Below are 18702 nucleotides of genomic sequence, written 5' to 3' on the forward strand. Positions count from 1 at the left end.
ATCTGATACCGCCTGAGGGACCTCTTCTAAGTCCCGGCATAACCACTTGGTCCATTCAGTTACAGTCTGCGAAACCAGTCCAATAGCAATTATTGGTCTGAAAGCTGATCCAATCAAGGAAAACATGGCGCGAGACATAACTTCTATCTTGCGATCCACCGGATCCTTAAAAGACGGAGCGTCTTCTAATGGAATAACCGTGGCTTTATTTAATCTAGAAATTGGTGAATCCACCACAGGTGGTTCTGTCCATTTCTTAATGAGGGCTTCCTCAAACGGATAACGCCTGCTAATGCGTTTGGAAATAGCAGAAGTGCGTTTTGGCAGACTCCATTCTTCCTTGATCGGATTGCCAAAACATTTGGGCAGTGGAAATACCTTTGCCACTTTGATGCGTTTTTTAGTACCAAAGGGAATTTCAGTCTCAGCTACTTCCGACGGAGTACCCTGTAATCTTAAGGTTTCTTGAACAGATTCTATGAGTGCGTTTACCAACGCTTCCTCTCGGGCTATGGCTGATGCCGAAACATCCTAATCACTGTCTGAAGAGACAGTACCCGAGACACCAATCCCAGATGAGGTACCTGCAACTGCAGGAATAGGCTCAGATTCTGAATCCGAAGTTTCAGATAAAATGGGGGTAGACGGGGGTCACTTTCTTGTGCCCTGTCCCTGACAAGCCACTTCCACCCGGGACACAAAGGTCTCCATAATAGCTGACAATGATTCAATAGTAAGCGGGGTGCTGGAGGATCCTGCAGACACCTCGAGGTGATCAGGTGGAGATACATGAGTGGCAGGGTCCATGTTAACCCAGGACACTTTGCCAGAAAAAAACTTTATCTGTATCCCCCTAGCGCAATAGCGCCCCTCAGTGTACCTGCTTCTTGACCCCCACAGAGAGAGAGAGGGACCCCCAAGGCTCACCACCCGATGCAGAGAAGTTTTCTAACAACTGCAGTCAGCGTTTGTCTTGTGCAGACTGGGAAGAACTGTGCTCGTTTTCCCGGGTAGAAGGAAGTGGCTCCGCCCCCTGTGTACGCCTTCCGGCGTTCCCAGCTCTCCTCGAGGCTAGCTGGGCTCTTCAAACATGGCCGCCCCCATACGGGAGACAAAAGACTCCAAAAAAATGGAGGCCGGCGTGACCTGCGGACGCTCGTGTACCTGGTCTACAGCAAAATGGCGGCGGATTGCCGAAGTAGCGTTTTCCCAGCACATCCACCTGCATACCACGCTAATGGCGGTTTATCGACCTGCAGGAGGTCCACTACAATCAAGGTAGGCTTATACCTCCTATGTCTGCTGTAATACTGCAGTCTGCTGGGTAGAGTGTTAGCTCCCAAACCAAGTCCGCTTGCCCACCGAACACATTCTGCATTACAAGGGGGACTTTTTAGTGTCAGAAAGACTCCGACCATGTATGGAGGGGCCAGTATTCCAAAATGCCTCATAAAGAGGAAAGGGAAAACATTTACTCACCATACCGAACCGACAGGCACCCTCTCTTCACAATACCCTCTCCACCGAAGTGGGGGTTTGTTGACCACTCCGGACGCCTTGACTCTCTGGTTCCTGGCGTCCAAGCGAGACCTTGTAACTCGCAAGGTCAGTCCCTCCAATGGGACTCTGTCGCGGCCGACCCAGCTCGGAGCTCTGGTCTGCACGCGCTCGTAGGCTGAACCGGGGTGACCACTGGATCTCAACATCCAGCCCGTCGCCCGGTCCTGCATACTTACTTGAATGTGTCGCGGCCGACCAAGCGTGATGCTATGGTCTGCGCGCGCTCGTAGGCCGGCTGGGGTGACCACTGGATCTCAACATCCAGCCCGTCGCCCAGATCCGGCGTAATTTGCTTGAAGATCTCACAGGAAAAAAAACTGGAGAAACTACCTAAAAAAATATTTTTTCTAAAAAATCTTGCCAGGACCAGAGATCCCAGCAAGGAACTTAGGTCCTTACTCCTGACTAGACAGAAAAAAACTGATTCCCTGTAGCAGAGAGAGGGAGGATATGGCCTCTGGGACTGCCCCTGGGGTGGAGCCAGAACGTTTTTTCTTTCTGCCTAGTCCTACTCCTGCGGAGGCAGCATAACCCAATTGATGTGAATCAAAGAGGACTACGTCTGTCAATGAGCGACAGAGAAACTGAACTTTTTTGTACCCAGTTCAAGTGAATGTTGTAAACTGTACTACAGGAGTACTGCTTAAACATAAACCTGTGCTTTTTCCATGCAAAGTAGAGAACCAGGTTCTTTTAAGTGCCACCTTCCCCCAGCTTCTCATACTTATCCTCTGTTCACTCCAGTTTTTTTTTCACCTTCAGAAACAAAAAGAATCTCTTTCTGTAAGCTCCAATTTGCTCCAGTCACAGGTTACACAGGGATAGGGACTCTCCCTGCCCACACAAGACAACGGTGGGACCTAGTAAATAACCACTTGAGGAAAGGATGGGGGGATTACTAGGATCTGTTCCAGTTGACCAGACCAAGGAACAGCAAAGAAAAAGGAAAAAGGAAGTTGGTTATGTAAAAAGAGACAGGGGACGGCATTTGTATAAAGGTTTATTAAAGTATAACGAAAAGCAAAAATGTTTTCCTAGATGCTTTAGAACCCCTGTCAGTTTTTATTGCTGTCCCCATTAAGGAGATTTACCCTTTCTAAATGTTCCATTTACCATTATCACTGAAAGAAAAAGAAAATCCCAAAATTTTGAGTTTTCCTCAGAAAAGTAATACAGGGGAAATCTAATAGGAACACTAGGGGGGTCCCCAAGAAATTCCCTTAATTTGCAGGATTTCTTCTCACTTACGGTATGGCTATGGGACAGGAAGCAAAGGTAAATATCCACAATGGGACACAGATGGTAAAAAAAGAAAAAAAAAAATTTACAGGGGTTATAACCCCCCCTTGCTCTATCCAAAATGAAAAAAAATAAAAAAAAAAAAAAAGACATTTTGCCTACATTTCTACTTTAACACATGTTCGCTTTAAAAATAATATTTTTTTTTTTTTTAATTAGCTAGCATTGGTATTATTGAAAGCTTTACCTTTATGGGTGGTTGTTGATCATGACAAAAGTTACTGATCTTTTTCCTTAAGGAAAGCCTCGTTTCAGTCAGTATGACACACTGTAATAAAAAGTAGAAATACAAAATTACTAACTGAATGTAAATCTATAGAAATGAAAAGCTAATAGACTACTAGGTAATACCTGGTACTGCCTCAGGAATGAAAGATCAGCAGATTCATCCAGTGGCACTGTAGATAATGTCACTTGGACATAAGGGTTAAGCTCTGAAATGCGGTGAAGGCATGCTTCGGCTCTGCAATAAAAGGATTGTAACAAGGTTTGGTTCAAAATGGCTTAGTTCACAATACGAATATATTCTAGATACATTCATGGAGTTATGAGGAATCCATGCCAAGGCACGCTTGCACAACTGATCTAAATAATAAAAGGCTTTTTTAACTTCATTATACAAAGTCTGCTTAGCACAGTCTACATCATGACGTATTTAAGACTGTTCTAAGTCCATACTTTTAACAAATGTATTAGATATTATTTTCTCACCTAGTATTTTGATTCTTGACATCCTCTTCTTTGATAAAAAAATTTGTTCCAAGATCCCATAGTTCACAATGTTTGGTGTCATGGATTGTCAGCGCCTGATAAAATAAACATTCCAATATAACCATCAACACCCAATCCATTTGATTAAAACTAAAAAAATCACACACAGATCTAACAGCTTACCTTTATCCCAGCTAAAACAATGTTCTTTGCTAAAATGAGAAAGAAAATCAGTTATCTGACTTATCAGCTACAACGAAGCCAAGAAATATATACACCCTGTTATTTTGTTTATAACATTCCTGCTGATTAAGAAGAGACATAAAAAAAAAAAGAAAAAAAAAAAAAGGACCTTACCTATTTCAACGCCAAGTCCTCCCATCCCACAAAGGAAAACATGGGACTGGGCCATCTTCTGCATAGCTGTGTCTCCCAAGACATACCTCTGACGGCTGAAATGATGGAATAAATGTACCAAAATATTCAAAACATATTTAATAAGTACATATCATTAAAAACACAAGCTACAAGAATCATATAGCAAAAAAAAAAAAATCATTCATTTTAAATAATTTTCCAATACAAAGTAATATATAAATTATGTATCAAATTGGCTAGAGTATGTGTCTAATTCATGCATTTCTTGTGTAAAAAGTAATATAAAAAGCAGCTATATCTGAATATTCACAGGCAGCATTAAAAAAAAAAAAAAAAAAAAAAAAAAGTCCTGGGCTGCGGTAGGGGTGAGAAAACAGCTCTTACAAGTAAGCTGCATTAGGGTTCGTAATGGGAATGTCAAGGTTGCTTTAAAGGAAACCCGTAATAGGAGAAATAGGCAATAAGACACTGCTCATTGCGGACCTAAAAAATGCTTACTGTCTGGCTGTTATGCAGATCCCATGTAATATATGGCACTTTTCCACTGCAAGTACCGGCTCGGCTCCACTCGGCCCTGCTTGGCTCTGTTGGTTTTCCACTGCATAGTAGGGTGTTGGAACGGTTCGGTACGGTTTGCTTTTCCACTAAAGTAAAGTGGGTGGGATAACAATGATTCTCTGACCAATCAGTGGCTAGTAGTGACAAACAGTCAAGGCTGCATGCAAAGGATTGTGGGATATGGTACCGGTACGGCCCTGTTGGAACCACAACTGAGGTGGTACTGTTTAAGCGAGCCATACCGAGCTGTACCATGTAGCCGAAAAGCGCCGCCGTACCGTACCGAACCGTTCCTACACCGTACCATGCGGTACTAGTAGTGGAAAAGCGCAAAAGCGAGCCGAACCGTTCGGTTCCATGCAGTGGAAAAGTGCCATTAGGGCCTCATGCACACTGAACATTTTTACAGCTGCTGTTTTTGGAGTCAGGCATTTTTTTCTACAGCCAGTAAACTCCCCAGCAGGTTATCCTATGTATCCATGCACACATAGGCTTTTACCAGCAGTTTTTTGGCAGGGGAGTTTTCTGGCTGGGGGAAAAAACAAAAACGAAAAAAAAAAAAAAAAAGAAAAAAAACACAAGAACTAGTGGGTTTGAAGGAGGAGTTTTTCAGCTTTATTAATGTTCCAACTCTGAAAAACAGCTATTCAGCATTTATGAGTGTTTTTGAGCCATAAGCTTTTGTGGGAGTATAGTTTTGCTAAATAAAATAAAATAAAAAAAGCAAAACGCTAAAAAACGCTAAAACTCGCTGATGCAAAAAAATAAATAAATAAAACTCACGTTTTTACAGCAGCATTCTACAGCTAAAGCTACTGGCTTTTTTTATAACTTCCAGCGTGAACGAGGCCCTAAATGTCACTGGCCCACAAAAACTATGATGCTAAGGTAATCAAACTCCTGTACACTTCTTCCACTTCAGTGACTCAGAACTGAAGCCAGAAGAAGATCAGCATGACAACCAGGCAATAAATATTTTCAGAACCTCAAAATGGGATTGGTCTTGTACTCTGCTTTAATAAATAATGAACCTTCGATTTCACAGACAGTGGATAAGGAGACATCAAATAAAAATATTTTCCATCCATCCGAATAGCTTCAATCCAAAATACAAAAGTGAATCATCATCACAGTCCTAATGCTGGCATCGTTTCTATAAATTTGATTTTTTTTCTTTTTTAAGACCTTAAAAACGTTACCTTTATTTTTTTTATATAGGATTTTAAAAGACTGTAAACAGTCATGTAATTTCCGTCCAAACTTAGCATTTACACTGAATGTTATTAAAAATGCCTTTTTTACCCCCCTTTTAATAAACACTATAAATTTGTGTATTCAACTGTAGTGCATACATTTTTTGTTTGTGAAATCAAATCACAAATATACAGCACTCACCTATACAGCCCATCATCAATTTCCATTGAGTCTGCAGCCATTCGGATTTTTTTTCCTGCTCTGCAAAACATTGACATTAGAGGGCAGTGAGATAACTGCATGATCATACCAAGGCCTGAAAAGGAGATTTACTCTAACGATTCAGTGACTTCTATTACCAAAATTCCCCTGGAAACAAATTTTAAATGCAACCTGTGTATTTTGTCACATTACAAAACCCAAAAATGAGAAAAAAAAAAAAAAAAAATCGATAAAAAGAGTCACAAAACACCATTTGTCTATTAAACTGTTAAAATAACTATTTGAGAAATATATATATATATATATATATATATATATATATATATATATATATATATATATATATATAATTTTTGAATTTATAAAAATAACATTTCTATACATCACTTTGTAAGGCTCGGTTCACACTATTGCGATGCGGGAAGGCTGCGAGTTCGCAGCCTGTTCCCGCATCGCACACGCACCCCCGGCAGTTCACACTGCCATATGCGATCCGCTGGGGGTGTCAATGTAATCTTAACGACACCCCCAGTTTGATCGCATATCGCAGTGCGATTGTGCAGTTCGCACAGGATCGGATCGCACAAGTGTGAACCGCTGTGCGATCCGATCCTGAAGCGGCAGCAAAAATGCCTCCTGTGCGTCCTTGCTGCGGGTGCGGTGCGAATTTAGCCATACAAACTGTATGGCTAAACTGCACCGCACAGCTGATCGCATGTCATGTCGGAGCAGTGCGCTCCGACATGACATGCGAACCCGGCACACGCAGTAGTGTGAACCGGGTCTCAGAAGGAATTTACAGCAATGTTGATTATTTTATCATCACTGCCTTCCTAAAAAATGTATTAATCAGGTTTTAATACAAATTAAAAAAATAATTTGTTTCTTTAGTAAATAGACCTAATGGGGAGAATCATGCATATCATTTCCTAATGCACCTTTGGCATGTAAATCTACTATATATACACATCAACCTAAAGCTCACCACACATGGTGTGGTGTGGTGAATATCAGGTGTGGCCAGCTTGATTGGGTATAAAGTGATAAGTTAGAATAGGTAGGTCCTATATTGCATAGTTTTGGTAAATGGAAGGTTGAGCGGACAAAGATTGTATGGCCATATTTTAATGTGTATGTTGCTTTGTCAGTACAAGCTTCCATGGAGTGGGATTTGGGAAGTAGTAAGACTAAATACCCAATCAGGTTAGTGTGAAGTAGGCATCTGTATGCATCCAGGGCTGGAGAGGAGCAAGATTGCCAACATCACATGCAGCATATAAGGCTAGGTTCACATATTGTATATGCTTGTTGGGAAATCAAGCAAAATCACATCCTCTCCCATCAAGCAAAGAAATACACTGCACTTTAGCAGACACGTGGCAGTACCAATAATTGTACCCCCATGCATCTGTAAACGCATGTATTTTCACACACATCATGCTATGATACCATGTGATTTTTGGTGCAGCACGTTTTTGGATAAGAGGCAGCGTTTCTGTTACATAGGAATGCATATGGGTATATACAGTGCATTGCAAAAGTATTCGGCCCCCTTGAACTTTGCGACCTTTTGCCACCTTTCAGGCTTCAAACATAAAGATATAAAACTGTAATTTTTTGTGAAGAATCAATAACAAGTGGGACACAATCATGAAGTGAAACAAAATTTATTGGATATTTCAAACTTTTTTAACAAATAAAAAACTGAAAAATTGGGCGTGCAAAATTATTCAGCCTCCTTAAGTTAATACTTTGTAGCGCCTCCTTTTGCTGCGATTACAGCTGTAAGTCGCTTGGGGTATGTCTCTATCAGTTTTGCACATCGAGAGACTGAAATTTTTGCCCATTCCTCCTTGCAAAACAGCTCGAGCTCAGTGGGGTTGGATGGAGAGCGTTTGTGAACAGCAGTTTTCAGTTCTTTCCACAGATTCTCGATTGGATTCAGGTCTGGACTTTGACTTGGCCATTCTAACACCTGGGTATTTTTATTTGTGAACCATTCCATTGTAGATTTTGCTTTATGTTTTTGATCATTGTCTTGTTGGAAGACAAATCTCCGTCCCAGTCTCAGGTCTTTTGCAGACTCCATCAGGTTTTCTTCCAGAATGGTCCTGTATTTGGCTCCATCCATCTTCCCATCAATTTTAACCATCTTCCCTGTCCCTGCTGAAGAAAAGCAAGGCCCAAACCATGATGCTGCCACCACCATGTTTGCAGGGGGGATGGTGTGTTCAGGGTGATGAGCTGTGTTGCTTTTACGCCAAACATAACGCTTTGCATTGTTGCCAAAAAGTTCAATTTTGCTTTCATCTGACCAGAGCACCTTCTTCCACATGTTTGGTGTGTCTCCCAGGTGGCTTGTGGCAAACTTTAAACGACACTTTTTATGGATATCTTTAAGAAATGGCTTTCTTCTTGCCACTCTTCCATAAAGGCCAGATTTGTGCAGTATACGACTGATTGTTGTCCTATGGACAGAGTCTCCCACCTCAGCTGTAGATCTCTGCAGTTCATCCAGAGTGATCATGGGCCTCTTGGCTGCATCTCTGATCAGTCTTCTCCTTGTATGAAATGAAAGTTTAGAGGGACGGCCAGGTCTTCGTAGATTTGCAGTGGTCTGATACTCCTTCCATTTCAATATTATCGCTTGCACAGTGCTCCTTGGGATGTTTAAAGCTTGGGAAATCTTTTTGTGTCCAAATCCGACTTTAAACTTCTCCACAACAGTATCTCGGACTTGCCTGGTGTGTTCCTTGTTCTTCATGATGCTCTCTGCGCTTTAAACGGACCTCTGAGCAGGGCTGTGGAGTCGGTAGATAAATGTTCAGACTCCAACTCCTCAGTTTTTTGTACTTCCGACTCCGTCTCCTCTGTATTAATATGTATTAATCTTTCGGCACTGACTTGGGTGGGTGGCATTGCAGTAACTATTCTGGCCACATCACTAACGATCTCTGGATAAACAAGGATGGCTTCTTCAACAGTAAGTTTTGATGAGAGATCATACTTTTCAACTTCTTTTAGTGCTTTATAAAACTCCTGTTGGAATTTTTTTATTTGGACATTTACTGGTTCTGTAACGCTTATGCGACGTCGCTTTCCTTTAGCAACTTCCATTTTGTCTAAGAAGGAATCAAAGTCTAATTCTTCGAAGAAGATGATCCTGAGTTACCACTATTGCTTAAAAGAACTTCATCCTGTGGAGGTATTTCAGGTCGTAATCCCTTCATCCGAACTGCTACATCATAGAGGGCCTTTTTCCCAGTAGCAGTCTGTTCACTGTTCAAAGTCGGGTCATTGGGTCGACATAAATAGCCGCTAACAAGATTTCATTTTCCAGCTAAAGACTCTCTCTTTTCATCATCGAAGATGCAATGCCCTCAGCTATTAACCCTCCATTTTTGTTCAGGCGATATAACAGGCTCTTCCATTCCAAGAGGAATTTACCCGGGGTTAGATCGTCACATTGCAACCTCTTGGTGACAGTGAAGGGGTGAGAAAGAAGGTTCTCCAGCTCTTTTGTTTGTGTCCACTGGCTTTCAGTTAATGCAAGATTTTCATTGTCCATTTCTTCTATGAAGTCTTTAAGTTCAAGGAAACGCTTCACCGTTAAATAAGTGCTTCCCCAGCGAGTTGTTTGATCCAAAATGGTTCCTTTTCCTGCACGTCTTTTCAAAATTGCATCTGTTTTCGGGGGCTCTGGCTGCAACAGTTACTTGCCTTAATTTGCCAATTAGTGTAGCTGCATGGCGATCTTTTAATCCATCTCTTATGGCAAGTTGCAGTGTATGAACAGCACATCGCATTTGATGAATAGTAGCAAGCTTCAATGCTTCTTCAACAAAGTTGTCCAAAAAAATTTCAGCATTCTCTTCAGTTTCTAAACTTTCTCCAATACTTGCAGAGCTGTCTTCCTCTAACTCTGATATCTGTTTGTTACCTTCTTTATCTGCGTTCATCTTCTCAATTGTGCTCAACATGTTAGAAGCGTTATCTGTCACAACACATAAAATCTGTTCCTTTGTAATTTCAAAATCTTCTATAACACCCTCCACTAACTTCTGAAGGTAATCACTGGTGTGATGTGCCTGAGTGTCCTTTAATCCGAGGGTCCGTGTTATTGTTTTGTTATTTTCATCCACAAATCTAACATTAATAGCAAAATAATTGACTGTGACGTGTGCATGCATCCATTTTAAGGAAGACAAAACGTCCTTTCAGTACTTTCTGTAGTTCTTCCTTTTTACATTTGGCCTCCTCAATTATAAGTTTCCTTATACTAAGTCATTAATTATAACTTTTTGTGAATTGGGACATTTAAACTTGCTTTTTTTTTTTTAATTCCAATCTAAATTTAGTAGGAGTAGGAGTCGGTGCATTTTTTGCCGACTCAGACTCCAGGTACCCAAAATTTCCTCCGACTCCGACTCCACAGCCCTGCCTCTGAGACTATCACAGTGCAGGTGCATTTATATGGAGACTTGATTACACACAGGTGGATTCTATTTATCATCATTAGTCATTTAGGTCAACATTGGATCAATCAGAGATCCTCACTGAACTTCTGGAGAGAGTTTGCTGCACTGAAAGTAAAGGGACTGAATAATTTTGCACGCCCAATTTTTCAGTTTTTAATTTGTTAACAAAGTTTGAAATATCAAATAAATTTAATTCCACTTCATGATTGTGTCCCACTTGTTGATTCTTCACAAAAATTACAGTTTTATATCTTTATGTTCGAAGCCTGAAATGTGGCAAAAGGTCACAAAGTTCAAGGGGGCCAAATACTTTCGCAATGCACTGTATATATAATACAGGATTTATATAGGGCCAACAATTTGCGCAGCGCTTTCAAATATATAGGAGACAGTACATTTACAATACAATAAAATACAAGAGGGTTAGGAGGGCCCTGCTCATAAGAACATACAATCTAAAAGGGTGGGGCAAGTGGTACAAAAAGGTAAGAACTGTGAGCGATGAGCTGATGGAAGAATTAAAAGTTCAGTTGTTGGGTAAAGGCTTCCCTGAAGGGGGGAGTTTTCAGGGAACGCCTAAAGGCAGCCAGAGTAAGAAGATAGTGGACAGATTGAGGTAGAGAGTTCCAGATGACGGGAGAGGCTTTGGAGAAGTCCTGGAGATAAGCATGGGAGGAGGAGACAAGGGAGCTAGAGAACAAGAGGTCTTGAGAGGAGCTGAGAGGACTGTTTGGGTGATATTTGGAGACAAGATTGGTGATGTAGCTCGGGGCAGAGTTGTGAATGGTTTTGTGTGTTGTGGTTAGTATTTTAAATTTAATTAGCTGGGCAATGGAAAGCCTATGCAGAGATTGGCAAAGAGTAGTGGCAGACACTGAGTGTTTAGTAAGGTAGATGAGCCTGGCAGCAGCATTCATGATAGACTAAAGAGGGGATAGCCTATGGAGAGGTAGGCCTGAGAAGGGAGTTGCAATAGTCAAGGCGTGAGATAACAAGGGAGTAAATGAGTAGCCTGGCAGTTTCATTAGTAAAAAGAGGGGCGAATTTTAGAGATGTTGCGGAGGTGAAGGTACAACCCTCTGACCTTTCACTTCAGCCCCAAATCCAAGCACTGTCAGAGTCTAGGATTACACCTAGTACCCTGGTGTGAGGGGAGGGTTTGATGGTTGCAATATTGACCTTGATGGAAAAAAGTCATGGGGGAGGGCACCCGAAGGGGGAATATTGCAAGCTTGGTTTTAGAGAGATTTTGTTTTAGAAAGTAGTATATTGAGGTCACAATACTTGATCCTCTTGTTCCCATGTGACAGCACTGGTGCTCGGCAGCCCAGGACTGTCACATGGACAAAGAGGAGAGTTCTGAACCAAGTTTTTTGCATGGTCTCCCTGTGCTTGCGTGGGTATCCTCCAGGTATTCCGGTCTCCTCTCACACTCCAAAGACATGCTGGTAGGTTAATTGGCTCCTGTCTAGTTAGGGACCTTAGATTGTATATGGATATAGGCTCCATTAGAACCCTTTCACATAGATGATCCAATCAGGTCCACCTGTCCATTTCTTTTAGGTGGACCTGATCAGAAGGTTCATGCATTACTATGGAATGGTGGGTGTAAACTGACTTGTTTACTCCGTTTACACCTGCCTACCTCTGGGTCTGATCTGGTCTGCTATAAAATAACAAAAAAAAAAAAAAAAAAAAAAACACGTGTTGGGACTAGCTGCGGCCACTGGCAAACGGTCATTAAAAAGAGGATGGGGCCGGTGGTCACACATAGCCAGTGAGAGCCGCAGAAGGAATCTCTGATTTCTGACAGTACTATTCGCACCGGCCCTAATTGCCAGTGCAAATTTAGCCTTAAGCCTTGTACACACAAACAGAATATCAGCTAAATGATCATCCATTTTTTTTTTTGCGATGTAAATCTCATATTGAAACCCAATAGGTCACTAAAGTTACAAAAATTCCCGTCATTACAGAATACAACTTTGGGTACAGAGAGGATACAGAATGTGGGAGTCTGATGTGTCCCAGGTACAGAAGTTGGGAGTCCCATGTGTTCCGGATACAGAAGTTGGGAGTCCCATGTGTTCCGGATACAGAAGTTGGGAGTCCCATGTGTTCCGGATACAGAAGTTGGGAGTCCCATGTGTTCCGGATACAGAGAGGCTACAGAAGTTGGGAGTCCCATGTGTTCCAGGTACAGAGAGGATACAGAATGCGAGAGTCCGATGTGTCCCAGGTACAAAGAGGATACAGAAGTTGGGAGTCCCATGTGTTGCATGTACAGAGAGGATAGAGAAGTTGAGAGTCCCATGTGTTCCAGGCGCAGAGAGGATACAGAATGGGGGGGGGGGGGGAGAGTCCCATGTGTTCCAGGCACAGAGAGGATACATAAATGGGGGGAGTCCCATGTGTTCCGGGCACAGAGAGGAGTCCCAAGTGTTCCGGGCACAGAGAGGATACAGAATGGGGGGGGGGGGGTCCCATGTGTTCCGGGCACAGAGAGGATACAGAATGGGGGGAGTCCCATGTGTTCCGGGAACAGAGAGGATAAAGAATGGGGGGGAGTCCCATGTGTTCCGGGTACAGAGAGGATACAGAATGGGGGGGGGGGGGGGGGGGGAGTCCCATGTGTTCCGGGAACAGAGAGTATACAGAATGGGGGGGGGGGGGGGGGGGGGGAGTCCCATGTGTTCCGGGCACACAGAGGATACAGAAGGTGGGAGTCCCATGTGTTCCAGGCACACAGAGGATACAGAAGGTGGGAGTCCCATGTGTCCCGGGTACAGAGAGGATACAGAATGTGGAAGTCCCATGTGTCCCGGGTACAGAGAGTATACAGAATGTGGGAGTCCCATGTGTCCCGGGCACACAGAGGATACAGAACGTGGGAGTCCCATGTGTCCCGGGTACAGAGAGGATACAGAACGTGGGAGTCCCATGTGTCCCGGGTACAGAGAGGATACAGAACGTGGGAGTCCCATGTGTCCCGAGAACAGAGAGGATACAGAACGTGGGAGTCCCATGTGTCCCGAGAACAGAGAGGATACAGAAGGTGGGAGTCCCATGTGTTCCGGGCACACAAAGGATACAGAGGATACAGAAGGTGGGAGTCCCATGTGTTCCGGGCACACAGAGGATACAGAGGATACAGAAGGTGGGAGTCCCATGTGTTCCAGGCACACAGAGGATACAGAAGGTGGGAGTCCCATGTGTCCCGGGTACAGAGAGGATACAGAACGTGGGAGTCCCATGTGTCCCGGGTACAGAGAGGATACAGAACGTGGGAGTCCCATGTGTCCCGAGAACAGAGAGGATACAGAAGGTGGGAGTCCCATGTGTCCCGAGAACAGAGAGGATACAGAACGTGGGAGTCCCATGTGTCCCGAGAACAGAGAGGATACAGAAGGTGGGAGTCCCATGTGTTCCGGGCACACAGAGGATACAGAGGATACAGAAGGTGGGAGTCCCATGTGTTCCGGGCACACAGAGGATACAGAAGGTGGGAGTCCCATGTGTTCCGGGCACACAGAGGATACAGAGGATACAGAAGGTGGGAGTCCCATGTGTTCCGGGCACACAGAGGATACAGAGGATACAGAAGGTGGGAGTCCCATGTGTTCCAGGCACACAGAGGATACAGAAGGTGGGAGTCCCATGTGTCCCGGGTACAGAGAGTATACAGAATGTGGGAGTCCCATGTGTCCCGGGCACACAGAGGATACAGAAGGTAATTTCCGAGCATGCACAATCTTGGTCACAGAATTATTTTTGCATAAATACTATACTAATTGTAAAAAAAATTGTTCCGGTATCAAACGAGAAGAATTTTTGTGCTTGTCCCATTGTGTAGTTGTGACCGACTCTCGAAGTGATAGATGCAATGTGTACTAATGACCAGTTTATCAGACGATTGCTCCAAAAGCGCTATTTTTCGTTCTATTTTCTCATCATGTGTACTAGGGGTTAGGGCTCATTTACAAGGGCAGCAAAAACGCTGCGGTTAGACACAGGTTTCCTCCATAATAGAAAGATCCTGCTTAAAATACGTGTGTAAAATGTTTGCGTTTACATACGTGCATGCGTAAAATCAGCAGATCTAGGCACGTAAAACCTGTATAGATAGTGGCTAAAAGCAGCGCACATTTTCATATGTAGATATGCATACGGGCGCATTGATTACTATAGTGCTGTGATTAGAGGCGTACATATTGTGTATATATATATATACATACATACATACATACATATTGTACCCAGGTGAATGAGCTCTTCCAAATGAATGACAGATCACCCGCTTGTGTTTAAATGTCCCAAGTCATTGAAGTGGAAGACAAGTTGGGATTTGTGAGAACTCTTCTAATACAGCACAATGAGGGTGACTTATCATCCAGCAGTGACACCACAGCACACCCACAATCCCGTTTCCTTCCTATTCTTGTGAAGGAGATGCACCCCCCATTGAAATGTGTCAGCAGGTTTGTGCTGCTCTGCTCTGACAAAGCTGTGATCAGAGGCTGCTGTCCACACAAGACACTTCCTCCACTGTCACTCTCATCCCCCTCACTGCGGCATCTCCGTCGCCCATACAATTAGAAGCTACTGACCTGACCTACTACTGCACCTTCTGCAGTTCCTTGTCGGCCGGGAGAGAAAACCCTTCCGAAGAGAGAGAGAGAGAGAAAGATGACAAACTACAACTCCCAGAGTGCCTTTCACCGGGAAGGCGGAAGCGGAAGTCGACCATACCAACGCAACTTTATTAGACGAGAGCAACAAGACACATTTTTTTTTAACATTACAGTCCCGCGTTAGAAGCAGCTTGGCGGGTTTTAGTGATTTGTTATTCTTTATTTTATAGGTTATACGGGCGACTGCCATGATTATAGTGAGGCACATTCCCCCTGCTTGGAGCTAACATTAGTTTAGGCTCTATAATAGAAAAGGTTTGAAGCTTTAGCCTTTATCAAATTTCAGGGCTTCAGTCAGATAAAGTTCCAAAGCATTATGAGGCCTTATTCCCACAGGCGTACCTAACCATTTCAATACAGGGCACTTTTACCGCCTTTATGCCTAGTCCAGCTTTCAGCGCCGTCACACATTTAATGAAAATTGCGTGCTCGCGCAACACTACCCATATGAAATTTTTATCATTATTTTTACACAATTATAGATTTCTTTTTGTAGTATTTAAGCACTTCTGGGCCAGATTTCCCCCCTTAAATGACCAGGCCATTTTTTGCGATTCGGCATTGCTTTACTTTAACTGACAATTGAACAGTCGTGCGACACTGTACCCAAATAAAACTGATGTCCTTTTCCCCACAAATAGAGCTTTCTTTTGGTGGTATTTGATTTGATCGTTATTCGGCTCTCCTCGGCTCACGCTGTCAGTGTGTGAGGCGAGGAGAGCCGATCAGCGGCTCCTCCTCATAGGAGACACAGGGAAAAGAAATCATGGCACTGATCACCAGTGCCCTGATTGTACAAACGTGAAATAAAGTGCCATAACTGCCCACCATCAGTGCCCACAGTGCCCGCCATCAGTGCCCATAGTGCTGCCAATTAGTGCCCATCAGTGTCTGCTCATCTAGGCATTGATGGGCACTGACTGGTAGCACTATGGGCACTGAGTGTGGGCACTGATGTGGCTGCCCATCAGTGCCACCCGTCAGTGCCGCCTGTCAGTGCCCATCAGTGCCGCCTCTCAATGCCCACCAGTGCCACCTATCAGTGCTCATCAGTGCCGCCTATCAGTGCTTATCAGTGCCGCCGATCAGTGCCACCTATCAGTGCGGCATATTAGTACCTCCTCATCATTGCCACCTCATAAGTGCCACCTCATCAGTGCAGCCTATCAGTGCCCATCAGTGAAGGAGAAAAATTTATTTATTTTCAAAATTTACTCAGAAAATAAGAAAAACTTTTTTTTTTTCAAAATTTTCTGTATTTTTTTTTTTTTTTTGTAAGAAATAAAAAACCCAGCGGTGATTAAATACCACCAAAAGAAAGCTCTATTTGTGTGAAAAAAATGATAAAAATTTCATATGGGTATAGTGTAGCATGACCGCGCAATTGTCATTCAAAGTGTGAGAGTGCTGAAAGCTGAAAATTGGCCTGGGCAGGAAGGGGGTGAAAGTGCCCAGTAGGCAAGTGGTTAAGGTGCATAACCTATTCCTATTTTTTGAAATCTCAAGATGTAGATGTACAAATTTGGTTCCCAGAAGAAGCAGAGTTCTGCAAAACATGTTGAACCACATCTACGAACATCATTGTCTACATTCGTAATGGCTCAGTCTTATCTGCGAATGTGATTTTATTATATCAAAGTTTTTTAGAATATTTGGAACACAATACATTTTGGAATTTTATATAAAATCCTTGGTTGTATATGCTCACCTCAATGACATCATCACTCCCTGAAAAGTCCCCTTACTTCTAGAGATACAATCTTTATATACTGTGAACCACAGTGGATAAAAATTGAGGAGTTTATTTATTTATTTATTTTTTAATCTGATTTTTTTTTATTTTTATCAAATGTATTTTAATAAAATGCTTTTGGAGTAAAAATCTATCTAAAGATAGTTTTCTATTTAAGATACATTAATAATTTTGTTTATTCAGCATGAAATGGAGCTTAGTTCTGTAGCATGAGGCTGTATATTCTGCAATATTTACATTTTTGGTAAACTCATTCAATGAATCCAAGCTCTGCAAGCTGAGATAACCTGCACTGCATTGATGCATTCACACAATTTCACACCAACTACCAGCGAGAATGAGTCCTTATATTTAAAGAATACCTGTCATTTCAGATCCATCATGGCAGGGCCTGTTAGCGGGCATCCCCACATCCCTCACCTTGTTGTGTCACTGCCGCATCACCAGTCATCCCATTAAAGCGAATAGGACTGTCAGTGAGTAAACAGTGGGTCAAATGAGGAGCCGCCACAGGATATATATGACAGTTGCTCTTTAACCACTTGCCGACCACTCACTCGAGCTCTACTGCGGCAAAGTGGTTTTATTCCGTCCAGCGACGTAGACCTACGTCGCTGGACTCCTCCCCTTGTGGGCGGCACGCGCGCGCCGCCGGAGGCTCGGTCCCGCTGTATTCAGTCACAGCAGGAGTCGGGCCAGGGGAATCTAGTTTGGAGATCCGCCCGCTTGTGTAAACAGAGCGGGCGGATCTCCTAAGTGACAGACAGTAACAGATTGCAGGGTTCAGCATAGCTGAACATGCGATCTGTCCCTGTGTCACTCAGTCACCTCCCCCCACACACGTCAGTAAGCACCAGGCATACATTAACCCCTCCCTCTCCAATAAAATTAACCCCTTCCCTGCCAGTGTCATTTTTACAGTAACAGTGTATATTTATAGCACTGATTACTGTAGTAATGTCACTGGTACCCCCAACAGTGTCAAAAATGTCAGTCAAGGGTCTGATCTGTCCGCCGCAATGTCGCAGTCCCGCAAAAAAAATCGCAGATCGCCGCCATTACTCGCTAAAAAAAAACCACCAAAAATGACAGAAATCTTTCCCTTAGTTAGTAAACGCAATAACTTTTGCGCAAACCAATCAAAATGATTTTTTTACCAAACATAGGTAGCAGAAAACAAATTGGCCAAAAATTTAAAAAAAATTTGATTTTTAAATTTTTTTTGGGGGGGAGGATTTCATACAAAAAAATGTGAAAAATATTGTTATTTTTTCAAAATGTACACTTTTTTTGTTTATAGCACAAAAAAAAAAAATCGCACAGGTGATCAAATACCACCAAAAGAAAGCTCTGTTTGTGGGAAAAAAAGGACGTAAATTTCGTTTTGGGTACGGCGTCGCACGACCACGCAATTGTCAGTTAAATTCGCACAGTGCCGAATCGCAAAAAGTGGCCCGGACGTAAGACAGCAAAATCCTCCTGTGGTAAAGTGGTTAAAATTATGATTTAAATCGAGGTGATTTAAATCAAGCTTTTTTACTAGTGATTTAAATTGTGATTTTAATTGACTTGATTTCAATCAAATACACCTTGAAAATAACCCAAATCAGTGTATATCATTTAGTCTGTGTGAAAGTTATAGAGTCCACAAACTATGGTACATACCTAAAAATTGATCAATACTGATGAACTGATGACCTGTCTCATTTCTTGAGGCCCCGAAAATGCCATGACAGTACAGATTATCCCCCAAATTACTCCTTTTTAGAAAAGTAGACAGTCCAAAGTATTTAGTAATTAGGCAGCATGGCGGATTTTATGAAGTTGTAATTTTTTGTCATAATTTTTTGGAAAATGA

The 18702-nt window shown here is 42.7% G+C and overlaps 1 protein-coding gene and 1 pseudogene across 3 annotated transcripts in view; both read right to left on the bottom strand.

Annotated features, from left to right (window-relative positions):
* Nucleotides 1-15087, bottom strand: part of UBA6 (ubiquitin like modifier activating enzyme 6) — a 142949-nt gene extending 127862 nt beyond the window's left edge. The window contains exons 1-7 of one of the 2 annotated variants that reach the window (XM_082243659.1): nucleotides 15004-15087; nucleotides 5902-5959; nucleotides 3928-4022; nucleotides 3754-3782; nucleotides 3571-3665; nucleotides 3211-3322; nucleotides 3047-3127 (exon numbers count right to left, since the gene is read on the bottom strand). In XM_082243659.1, coding sequence (XP_082099785.1) covers nucleotides 3047-3127; nucleotides 3211-3322; nucleotides 3571-3665; nucleotides 3754-3782; nucleotides 3928-4022; nucleotides 5902-5942 — 453 coding nt within the window. In that variant the 5' untranslated portion in view covers nucleotides 5943-5959; nucleotides 15004-15087. Of the gene's footprint in view, nucleotides 1-3046; nucleotides 3128-3210; nucleotides 3323-3570; nucleotides 3666-3753; nucleotides 3783-3927; nucleotides 4023-5901; nucleotides 5962-15003 lie in introns of both variants that reach the window. The other variant, XM_082243658.1, reaches the window with a different exon arrangement.
* LOC309547392 lies at nucleotides 6708-11779 on the bottom strand (annotated as a pseudogene). The gene is made up of 3 exons: nucleotides 11685-11779; nucleotides 8776-10201; nucleotides 6708-6755 (listed from the first exon to the last, which is right to left on the bottom strand). The product of its transcript is annotated as an uncharacterized misc_RNA (transcript).
* Nucleotides 15088-18702: the final 3615 nt, after the last annotated feature.

Source organism: Pelophylax lessonae (assembly GCF_965119305.1).
Source record: "Pelophylax lessonae genome assembly, chromosome: 1".
In the NCBI taxonomy this organism is placed as follows: Eukaryota; Metazoa; Chordata; class Amphibia; order Anura; family Ranidae; genus Pelophylax; species Pelophylax lessonae.